At 41.7% G+C, this 11,100-nt stretch overlaps 2 protein-coding genes across 3 annotated transcripts; both read left to right on the top strand.

Annotated features, from left to right (window-relative positions):
- The first annotated feature begins 711 nt into the window (after positions 1-711).
- On the top strand, positions 712-5,239 carry LOC138196835 (heterogeneous nuclear ribonucleoprotein A0-like). 2 transcript variants are annotated; one of them, XM_069147212.1, is made up of 4 exons: positions 712-1,919; positions 2,900-3,050; positions 3,382-3,512; positions 5,126-5,239. In XM_069147212.1, the coding sequence occupies exon 1, from the start codon at positions 802-804 to the stop codon at positions 1,717-1,719; it is 918 nt and encodes a 305-aa protein (XP_069003313.1). In that variant the 5' UTR covers positions 712-801; the 3' UTR covers positions 1,720-1,919; positions 2,900-3,050; positions 3,382-3,512; positions 5,126-5,239. The 2 variants fall into 2 exon arrangements, with proteins under 2 accessions (XP_069003313.1, XP_069003312.1); XM_069147211.1 differs by lacking the exon at positions 2,900-3,050.
- Positions 5,240-7,488: 2,249 nt separating this feature from the next.
- On the top strand, positions 7,489-9,252 carry LOC138196833 (heterogeneous nuclear ribonucleoprotein A0-like). Its single transcript, XM_069147206.1, has one exon. The coding sequence runs from the start codon at positions 7,571-7,573 to the stop codon at positions 8,492-8,494; it is 924 nt and encodes a 307-aa protein (XP_069003307.1). The 5' UTR covers positions 7,489-7,570; the 3' UTR covers positions 8,495-9,252.
- The last annotated feature ends 1,848 nt before the right edge of the window (positions 9,253-11,100 follow it).

Raw genomic sequence — 11,100 nt, 5'->3', positions numbered from 1 at the left:
AATCTTCTGGTATTTTTGTTTTGAAAATCACAGAATTTCATTAATATAATTTTTTTTTTTTTTTTTTTTTATCAACTAATTGTGGTCAAGAAATGAGAATAAATCCTGTTTAAAACACCAAAGTAAGTTTTGTCAAGTTCTGCAAAACAAAAGTATTGGTGTTGGTTTTCTTGCCTTCGAACCTAAAATTCAACCATTTTAATCTGATTCACAAATTGTGTGATTCTCAGTTTTTGGTATACTGCCACGTCTCTGGCGCAAGTAATTATGAAAATGTCCTTTTTTTGTCAGATGTACTGATATCAGCCAATATAAAAACCTCATGGTGTCAGAGGACACCATTTAGTAGCAGAAGATTTTTTTTTTTTTTTTTTTTTTTTTTTAAATAGAATTAATGTAGATTTTAGTTTTCCTTTTTTACGATGTCATATAAATATCACTGATCGAAGCATTTGACATAAAATAAATAAATAAAAAAAAAGTCTTCCCAAAAGGTACTGCTTCAAAACAACCAAAAATATAGAAAACATATTTTATATTTTCTTCAGTTTTTTTTTTTTTTAATGGTCGTTTCATAACGTCGTATAACACGTTTCAAGCCGAATAACGTGTCCCCTTTATGCCACCATCGAAAGAAGAGCCGACCGGAAGAGGAAATACCGCTCGTCAAGCGAGTGTGTCGTCATAGCTCGGCGGGTATAAATTAATCTGCGTTCCTCCCCCACCTCCATCTTGAGACCAGCACATTGTTCAGTTCGTCGAGTGATCGCCAACTCGCCATTTTTTTTTTCCGGGGAAAAAATGACTGACCAGCTTTGCAAACTTTTCGTCGGAGGACTAAACGTGGACACCGACGACGATGGCCTGCGCAAGCATTTCGAGCAGTACGGCACCCTCACCGACTGCGTAGTCGTCGTGAACAAGCAGCTGCAGAGGTCCCGCTGTTTCGGCTTTGTAACCTACTCCTCGCCGGAGGAGGCCGACGCGGCGATGGCGGCCAGGCCGCACACCGTCGACGGCAACGCCGTCGAGGTGAAGCGAGCCGTGGCGCGGGAAGACGCCAACAAACCCGAGGCCCTCGCCAAGGTGAAGAAAATCTTCGTCGGCGGCCTGAAGGACGACATCGAAGAGGAGCACCTGAGCGAGTACTTCTCCCAGTACGGAGAGATCGAGAAGGCCGAAGTCATCTCGGAGAAGGAGACCGGAAAGAAGAGGGGGTTCGGCTTTGTGTACTTCACGGACCACGATGCGGCCGACAAGGCGGTCGTGGTGAAGTTTCACACGGTTAACGGACACAAGGTGGAGGTGAAGAAAGCTCTGACCAAGCAGGAGATGCAGGCGGCCAACAGAAGCGCGATGGCGCCCAGAGGCAGACCAGGTAGAGGCATGAGGGGAAATCAAAATGGCTACGGCAGCAGGGATTATGGCGGAAACTACAACTACGGAAATGGCGGAGGCTACAACTGCGGCGGCGGTGGCGGCTACGGAGGTTACGGCGGGCCTTATGGGGGTGGCTACGGAGACCAGGGAAGCGGCTATGGAGGCGGAAACGGCTACAACGAGTTCGGTAGCGGCTACGGCCAGCACTCATCCGGCTACGGGCCCATGAAAGGGCCCGCTTTCGGAGGCCAGAGGAGCGCTGCTCCCTACACCAGGGGCGGCGGTGGCGGCGGCGGAGGCGGCGGCTACCCGAGGGGGGGCTACGGCGGCGGCTACTAAATGAGACTGCACAACGGAGAGAGGAAAAAAGATAAAAGAAAACAACCCACAACCATCCTCCTGCCACAAATTACCCCATCAAGCCAGGATTTGGACGTCAAAACTCAGTCAGTAACGGGGGCGTCTGCCGTGAAAATCCAACCATGGCAGAGACACAAGAGACCCCCTAATCATAATGAAGACCTCAAAAACCCAAACAGGTAGGAAGGTCACTTCCCAGAACACCTGATAATAACGAGCAGCTGTCGTTGCCGTTCAACTAGGACACGTTAAAATGAAGATTAAGTGATCCCTCTTTTTTTACTGTGTACCGACGCCACCTGCGTGTAGTTGTCGTTTAGATTATTTTTTATTTCTGCGTTCACTCGTTGTTTTTTTTTGACATTTTCGATGTAGGATTGTTTTTTTTTTTTTTTTTTTTTTTTTTTGCTGACAAGTTCTGATTATTATTATTATTATTTTTTTAAATATTTGCATTTTAAGGAATTAGACTCGACTTTTGTGTTCTGGAGTAAACTTTAGTGTGATTTTTTTCAATGTATGAGGATGAGAAAGCATGTTATGTGGTTTTTCATAGCTATGTCATACTGATACCAACAATTTGTATAATTAAAATTTACTTGGGTCATTCAGCAAAGGCAGGAACGTGATACTGCAGGATCCTTGTTTCCTCCCCCATCCTGTACTCAGACGCCTCAACTTATACCAATAGTTTCGGTCAAAATATTGTTCGTTTTTCCATTTACCTGTAGCAATATCTAATGTATATTGTATACTTTCTTTATGTCTGGAGAACAAAACCTACTGTTAAAAAAACACTTGGTATGCTTATGTATGTTCATTTTAAATAAAACGTTATACCACTTAGCTTAGTTATTTTACTTATTTAACCAGGCTTCCTCAAGTTCATCCACAGGTTTATAAGCGACATCATCTTGGTCTTTTTTAGTTACGTGGCATCATTCCCACAGTTTATTCCCTTACGCTCAGGTGGGTGAACCGGTTACAGTTGTAGTCTACCCACAGCCGATGCATGTAGGCTTTGTAGGGTGTGACCTTGTTTATAAAATTATGTCTTTTAGATTTTTGCTTATGACTTTTTTTACATTTTCTTTGAATACATATCTTTATGTTCGACATGAGGGCTCTGATATTTATCTTTGATTATTCCTACATTTAGGTGTTCTTACTCGTATTCCAGTAGGCTATCCCAGCCAAAATAGCCGTAGCAGTTTGTTTTTAGGCTACATGCGGACCCTGTTGATTACCTGGGGTCGATTGTGATAGGAGTCTGAAATATCTCTTTAGGATATCCACATCCAGCAAACTAGGTATGTAAATCAACCTGTCTTCACTCTGTGTTGGTCAACAATGTATGGACTATCTTTGGGATGGTGCACAAAGTGTGCCATTGTTTAATCTTAACTTCTAAAGTGCTCAATGCGTCCTATATAGCTAATCTTTAAAATAAATTTTAAAAAAAAAATGGGGGGGCTTATTTAATTTGGTCTTTTAATGAACTTTAAGTGGGTGGAAGGGGACCAAAATTTATTTTGTTCCACAATTTAAAAATGAAATAATGGAACAAGTAGCTTGGCGTCCCCTCCAAAGAAACTTTACTCGGTCCACTTTCTCACTCTGCTTTTCTCCCATCTCCTCCAGGTTGCTACGGTAACTTGGGCACGAGGACATCATCACCCCCCTCCCCACCCCCGAAAACGATGGGGGGGTGTGTGTGTGTCTCCACGGGGACGGGGGGGGACCGGAGAGTGGTTGTGACTTCTCCCCCTCAGGTGAAGTCAGTTTTCACAAAGGATTCTCCGCAGTGTGGTCGAAAGTCTCACGTGGTTCAGTACCACGTGTGAAGTGTTACCTGACGATGTGGTTGGTTTCAGGTTCTCGAAGAATTTTGATAACGCAGTGCCTTAGTGCTACCATACGTTGTTCTTCCAGTGACCAGTACGGCCTTTTTTTAACAAAGTGACCTGTGTGGGGTTCCTGACCTTTTGACAACTTTTGAAATGAAACATTTTCTCCCTCACTCAAGTGTTTCTTTCGTAGGTGCTGTAGACGTTACAGATTGGACCGGGATTGGCTTCCTAACTAGTTTTGACGTCTCAAATTTTCCTCACAGATGTCCCCTTTTTTTAAAACTCAAAAGAAACTTTACAGTTTCATCTTCCAGTGTCTCACTCTGCAGCAACAGTGGCCCAATACAATTTTGAGCAGAGGGGTGCTTTATTGTTGAGGAGCTTGGAAGTCTACAATCTTGTAGTGTTTTTATCTGGAGGCTGGAGAACTGATGTCCAGGGAGACCCAAGTTTGCATTTTGGCACTGTGTTTTTCAAAATAAAATGTTTGACGATGACAATTTCATTCTTTATTAATGGTTCTACAGGTTGGGTTTTTTTTAAATTTCATAATGAATATTAAGTTGTCACAATATGATTGTACAGTGTTTTATTTTTTTTAAAGAAGGTGGGGGAGGGGCTTAAATTTATCCCAAGTGTTTGGTTTTTTTTGTTTAACTCCTCTTTGCAAGGCCAGTAATGTTGATGATTATGATAATAGGTCTTTGGAGCCTCTAATATGCATTTAACCTAAATTCTAATGTAAATAACTGCAGATGTGGAACGATATCCTTACTTACTGTCGCGTGTGTTCACTAGGTTACTTTGGAAGTAAAGAAGTTTTTCACTTCACCACGTCGGGCTGCCTTTTAGGAGCTGTGTGACACAAAAGTTCCAGATTTTGTACATTTGAGTTTGAACTGGCTGCAGGACACATGGAAATGTGATCAAATTACACTCCTATTAAGCATAGATCAAATATGTTTTTCCTAAAGTCTGCCCGCTGACAGGCCATGCAGTAAGTAACCAACAAGTGACAGCAGTGCAGTTTAGACCCCTCTGCTGTTTAATGCATAGCCTGTAAATTATGAATTGGAAGCTGGTTAAAGTATGCAGAGTGAACTGACTGGCCATCAAACCACTGGATTTGTCTGCACGGCATGTTCTGTGCACTAAAATTAGAAGATTTTGTGCCATGATGTGCAAGTAATGCATGTGATGACTTTACTCTGTGGTGTCTGTGATTTGTAGCCAATGAAAGCACCCAAATTTCGGACTGAACAGGCCGCTGGAGGTGCAGAACCACACGGCATTTTCCAGTTTGAAATTCATATTGAACCGGCATTGTAATGTGTACTAGCTGTAACGACTACGAAAAGCACCAAAATCTTGCCGCAGAACCAAAAACTCAAAACAGCATTCCTTGCATCAACTCTTGTCTGAGGAACTGCGATGCTGTAGGAGGGTTATTGTGATTATACGTTATGTGTGACACAAATGCTGTATTAAGTGGTGTTGAGTGTAAATTTTACTTTTTGTTCTCTTACCTTTTATAGGATTATGGTGCGTGATGATTTCTGATCGCCCCGTAGGAGAAGGAAACGCCTGTTATTGTTACCCGTGCTTTTTATGAATACACAATAAATTATATATTTTTATATACCAACAAAGTTGTTGTTACTTTTTTACATTGAGGATAGTTTGGTTGCATACCTCGCCTGGTGATACGTCTCTCAGAAGGTCAAAAGAACTGGTCACACTGATTATTTTCATTCTGATGGACAGATGTGTTTTTGCAGATGTGGCGAGGTCCCAGATCTGAAGCCGTTGGATGTACTTGTGTTTCATTCAGCCGGGTTGGAATCGTATAAAACCTGATCAGAGGACATTTTTCAGCCTCTGTGTTTTACACATTTGATGGTGTATGTGTGAGGTTTGACTGGGCGGTGGTAATGTCATAGTTTTGGCCTCTTGGGTGACAACAAGGATTTATAAAGAGCGTCACCAGCACAAGTCCCACGTCCCAACATGCACAGCACAAGTATTGTGGCGGATTTAAAGGTGCCCTGTGAAGTTTGCCTTTGTACAAACAAAAGTTCTGTTCACCTTTTAATGTTGTTTTTTTTTACTTAAAGATACATTGCTTGTCCTCAAACAAATGCTCAATTGATTTCCTTCAGAAAACACGCGATGCAGATTTTAATTTGTTTAAACCGTGCATCGTTTATGCAAATGTTTAGTCTTCTACTTTGCATTTTCTGGCACGTTGCACATCTTGGCTCATTACAGCTGTAGTGCTGCCTCATATTTTGAAATACCATGTAAAAAGTTCAAACTTACAATTCAATATATCTGCAGTTGCCGTCTTAATAATAAGTGACCATTTTTAGTTGCTATCTTTGCAGAAAAGATGACTAGTCAAAGCCCAATTGTATCTTTGTGTTTGTAAAAGCTAAAAAGACAATTGAGGTATCTTTAAAAGGTTTTGAATTAAAGAGATCTTTAATGGAAAATATAACGACTTGTCAGAATTCCATTAAGAAATATCGTTTTAGTTTTGACTAGTGAGGGTCGGATAAAACTTTCGAGTTCACACTTCACAGTCAAAACCTAATTGTAGATACCCATTTTTTTTGTCCTCGTCAGAATATACTTACACTAAACTTTCTTTTGAGTAAACAAAAACAAATTATTCCATCTATAGTATAAAATGTCAACCTTTTGTAAGTATAAAAGGATTTCCCACAGGACATACAGAGGCTAACTACAGGGGAGAGCCTCTGAAGGGTACCTTTAAGTATTGAAATATTTTTTATCAGGAAACTGGCACATTAAAAATAAGGAGCTTGTGACTGCTTTAGAGCTGAAATTTAAATAAAAGGCAAAAGAGAAATTAAATAATCCGATTCTGCAGTCCTCAAATGCTCTCATTAGAGGCTGTGCAAAAAAATTCTGCTCAAAAAAATGGCTAATGGGAGCTCTTACAGCCGGTAGGCCTCGAACATGAGCTTGTTGCAACACGTGTTAATGTGCTGTAGATTCTTTTGAACAATTTTTTTTCTTTTAGTAGCAGCCTGGCGGGAAGGGGGCTGAGACCAGTCGACATTTATTGCGAAAGGACTGACTTCAGCAAACCCCTGACCATGAAGATTTATACCACGTCTCATAAATAATGTGATGGCACTAATTCAAACTAGTTTCAACAGTGGAATAACTGGATTTAACAACTTGTTTTATGCTTTATGTAGAGGTTACGGAGTTTATTGGTGCTTACTTTTTCTCAAGATGGGTTCAAGCCCAGTCTGACCAGGTCTCTGTCTTACGTTATCAGTATGTTACATTAATGTTGAAGCACGGTGTTGCTGTTTGATAGGATAACTGCCGCTTTAAGAAACAAGACAATTTGTCTTTAACCAGTTTATTTGGATTACCAGCCTTCACGTGTTGGAAATACTGTTTGGAGGGAATTTGTGGTACTTTTTTTAAATTATTTTTTATAAGATAAGTCTCAATCTAAATCTACCTTACAGTATGCGGTAATTTTAACATGTGTTGTGTTGTAAAATGCTGAATTCTAGTGTTAAGTCCAAAGTGGCTTTTGATCAGAGCCAATTTACACATTGTTGTATTTAAAAAAGATGAATCATCCATGAATAGTAGTAGCGGTGCAGTTGCAGGGATGTTAAGTCAACTGAATTGGGATGTAGCTTTAACAACGTGTTTTTTTTTTTATGGGAATACCACAAAGACCCACGTTTGTTTTTTTTTTTCCTTTATCCTGAGCAAAACGATGCTCCGATTTCCAACGTGTTTGAAGGCAACAGCAAACCGAATCGCTCGCGCGCCACTGGGGGCGGGGATCTTTTTTTCAAAGATGACCAATCAGCGTCCGTTACGTCTCACGAACGCGAGCGAGTCAAACGGCCCGCCCTGACGTCGTTCATTGAAGAAGAAGAGGGACGGTCTCGGGCGCACCATCCTCAGAAAAAAAAAATTCAACCATGGCGACAAAACTTTGCAAGCTTTTTGTCGGAGGATTGAACGTGGAGACCACGAGCGATGGTCTGCGCGCGTATTTTGAGCAGTACGGGACGCTCAGCGACTGCGTGGTGGTCATGAACCAGCACCTCGGACGGTCCCGCTGTTTCGGCTTCATCACCTACTCGACGCCGGAGGAGGCCGACGCAGCAATGGCGGCGAAGCCACATGTCGTCGAAGGCAACAACGTGGAGCTGAAGCGGGCCATAGCGCGAGAGGACGCCAACAACCCGGACATCCTCGCCAATGTCAAGAAAATCTTCGTCGGCGGGGTGAAAGACCACATCGAGGCGGAGAACCTGACCGAGTACTTCTCTCAGTTCGGCGTGGTGGAGAAGGCCGAGATCATCTCCGACAAGCAGACCGGCAGGAAGCGGGGCTTCGGCTTTGTCTTCTTCGAGGACACCGACTCCGCCACCAAAGCGGTGCTGACCAAATACCACACCATCGACGGGAACAAGGTGGAGGTGAAGAAAGCGCTCACCAAGCAGGAGATGTCCACCGGCGGCCGCGGGGGACGAGGCAGAGGGAGAGGGATGCAGAACTATGGCGGCGGAAGAGGAGGAGGCGGCGGCGGCGGCGGCTACGGGGGAGGCTACGGCGGCAGTTACGGAGGCGGCTACGGCTACGGCGGGGGATACAACGGCGGCGGAGGAGGAGGAGGAGGAGGCGGCTACGGGGGTTACGGGGGATACGACGAATACGACAACCAGATGGGGGGTGGGTACAGCAACGGTGACTTTGGGGACGGCTACGGACAGCAGCACTCCAACTATGGAGCGGTGAAGGGGGGCAACTATTCCTTCAGGAGCGGGGCTCCCTACAACAGAGGCGGCGGCGGCGGCGGGAGCTACAGCAGGGGTGGAGGGTTTAGCGGGGGCTACTAGTGGCTCCCACCGGGCTATGAAATGTTCACGGGGAAATTTCTGAATGAAACGAACTTGAATTTACACACACACACACACCAACACATACACCAACACACACATTTACACAAGCCCAGGTGGGGGTGTGGGGGGTCTTTGTTGAGTTCACCCACACGGAATGAATGCGACTGTCCTCCGGATCCCAGCTGCCCCCACCCGGACCCCATCTGTCCTCCTATTCCACACATTATGGACTTTACTACTAAGATTTGTGAATTTGTTGAACTGTATTTTTTTTTTTTTTTTGTTATGTTGGGGGAAGACTTTTTTTTTTGTTGCTTTGAACCATTTGTAAAAGCCGTAATTCACGTCACTCACTGCTTTTTCAGCTCAAAATTGAGTTTGTTTTGTCTTTGCAAACCAGATGTGTCTGTTGTTTTATTTTTTGTTTTTGCTTCTTTTTTTTTTTTTGCATCATGAACTCAGGGTTTTAAGTGAAGGTGATGGCAGTGTCAGGCAGCACGGGACTCTGATTGCTTGAGTTTCTTGAGTTTTTAACACACTTTACCGTGGCAAAGTATTTTTTTTTGTTTTTGGAGAAATGACACGGAAATTTTTGTTTTGTTAACTGTAAATTACAATACTTCTTTCCATTTTCCCGTCCCATTACAGCTTCTTTTCGTTTATCTAAATCAAAACTGTTCGAAATCCATGTGTTCAGTTCCCCCCAAAATGTTTTATTCTGCTTTTATTAAAGTTTTTAATGTTTTGAAAATCTATCTAATCTCGTAGTCTTAATTCAAATCCAGTGGGTTATGGATAATAATCTGCCATGTGGTAGTTTAGCTCTCAATTTCTTTTTTTTTTAATCCCCCCCCCCCCCCCCCCCCCTCCTCCTTTTTGCATGCTTTCTGTAACCGTTGAGTAAAGTCACCAGCAGGCGGGAGTATTGCTTGTAAATGCTGCTTTTCCCGTTCATCGGCCATTTTATACGGGTGGGTTTAATTTGGAGGAGACGAGGGGGGGGGGGGCAATCAAGATGATTGTGTGCATCACTGCTTTTTGGGACTCTGATTTCTTTTCTTTTTTTTTTTTAATTAATTAATTAATACAGGGTCCTTGAAAATAATTAGCAACTAAACTAGTGTTCAACTAAAAATATTTTTTTGTTTTATCAGTTCACGGTTATTTACTGGCGGGCGGTTATTTGGACTAAAAACTATTAAATCTCATAGTTTTCCTTTTACTTTCTTCCATAAAAATAATCACCAAAAATTCGTCAAAGTGGTGCTGTAAACAAAAAAACCTTAATGTGTCCAAGGTGCAGCCTAAAATGTCTTTTTTATCTCAGCCAACTATTCTCAATATATTCAGTTTATTATATGGAGCACAAAGGAGCCTGAAAATATCCACATTAAAAAAAAAAAATCAACACCCAAAATGCTAAAGCTTCTGATCAATGCATCTTTAAAATAGTATAAAAAAATCCACCCCACATGACTGCAGGGTGAATTACACAAGCTTTTAATTATGTTGTTGAGCAGTGTACAACTTTTCATACACATCCTCATAAAATGACATTTCTGCTTTTTATTGAAGTAAATCTTTATAAATATTGTAAAGCTTTTCTAGAGGACTTTTTTTTACAAGATATACATTTGAACTGGTTCCCATCAAGGTTGAGGAAATATTCCAAAAATATGATTTCAGTGTCGGTTACACCTGGACGACAGGTTTTTCCAAAACATCAGGTTTTGTTCAGATTCATAAACTCACTCATACAGGCGGGTGGCCCATCAAAACTAGTGTTTTACTATCAATTAAAAACATTTAAAAAAAACTTAATTTAACCAAGTAGGCTGCCTGTCACATTTCTAGCAGCGTCTTAAGCCATAAATGTAATAATGGAGTGAAATCTCATGAATTCACTGTCTTTTTAAAGAGGTGGATTTTATGAGTTCGCCTACATGACTTAGAATTTGTGGAGAAAAGTAGGTGCACTGGCAGAGAGGGGCAGAAAACACGAGCTCTCACTCTGAGCCTATTTGTGGGTGTCAAAACGTCCAAAGTCTAGATTCTTATATGGAAGTTTTTTAGTTTTTTTGTTATGTTACCTGTGTAACTGCTTTTTTTTTTTTTTCTTCAAAGTGATCCACGTCTGCAGCAGTACAGTGAACTTTGTAAAGGAGGTTTATTCCCTTTATTTTTAGTGTCGCCCATTAGCGACAAGACAATTCAATGTGGTGTAGGCCTCCATAAAAAAAAAAAAAAAACAATGTAAGGATGATAAAAAAAGTCAAATTACACATAAGCAGGTCCAATCAAACTATAAATTCATAAAACCCTCAATTTAAATGAAGTGAAGTTTAAGATAATATACCATGTTCATTTTACAGAAGACAAATTATTCAAAATATATCCAAATTTAACCCCTATCATCTCCAACTATGCGTCACATGCTTTGATCCTGAGCTGCAGAACCTCTTCAGTCTTAATCTGCATTGTCAGAATAAAACCAAAGAAAGCATCTATTATTTGCAGTCCTGCTGCTTTTGTTTAACCTCCTCTCATCTTAATTCACTGGAAAAATCCCAAAAAGCCTTCTCATTCCAGATTTCATGTTTCAC

Source organism: Embiotoca jacksoni, unplaced genomic scaffold (assembly GCF_022577435.1).
Source record: "Embiotoca jacksoni isolate LCO1_2020_lvr unplaced genomic scaffold, fEmbJac1.0.p SCAF_135, whole genome shotgun sequence".
Lineage (NCBI taxonomy): Eukaryota > Metazoa > Chordata > Actinopteri > Embiotocidae > Embiotoca > Embiotoca jacksoni.
The sequence above is the reverse complement of the archived record's forward strand: the minus strand, read 5'-3'. Positions and strand labels throughout refer to the sequence as shown.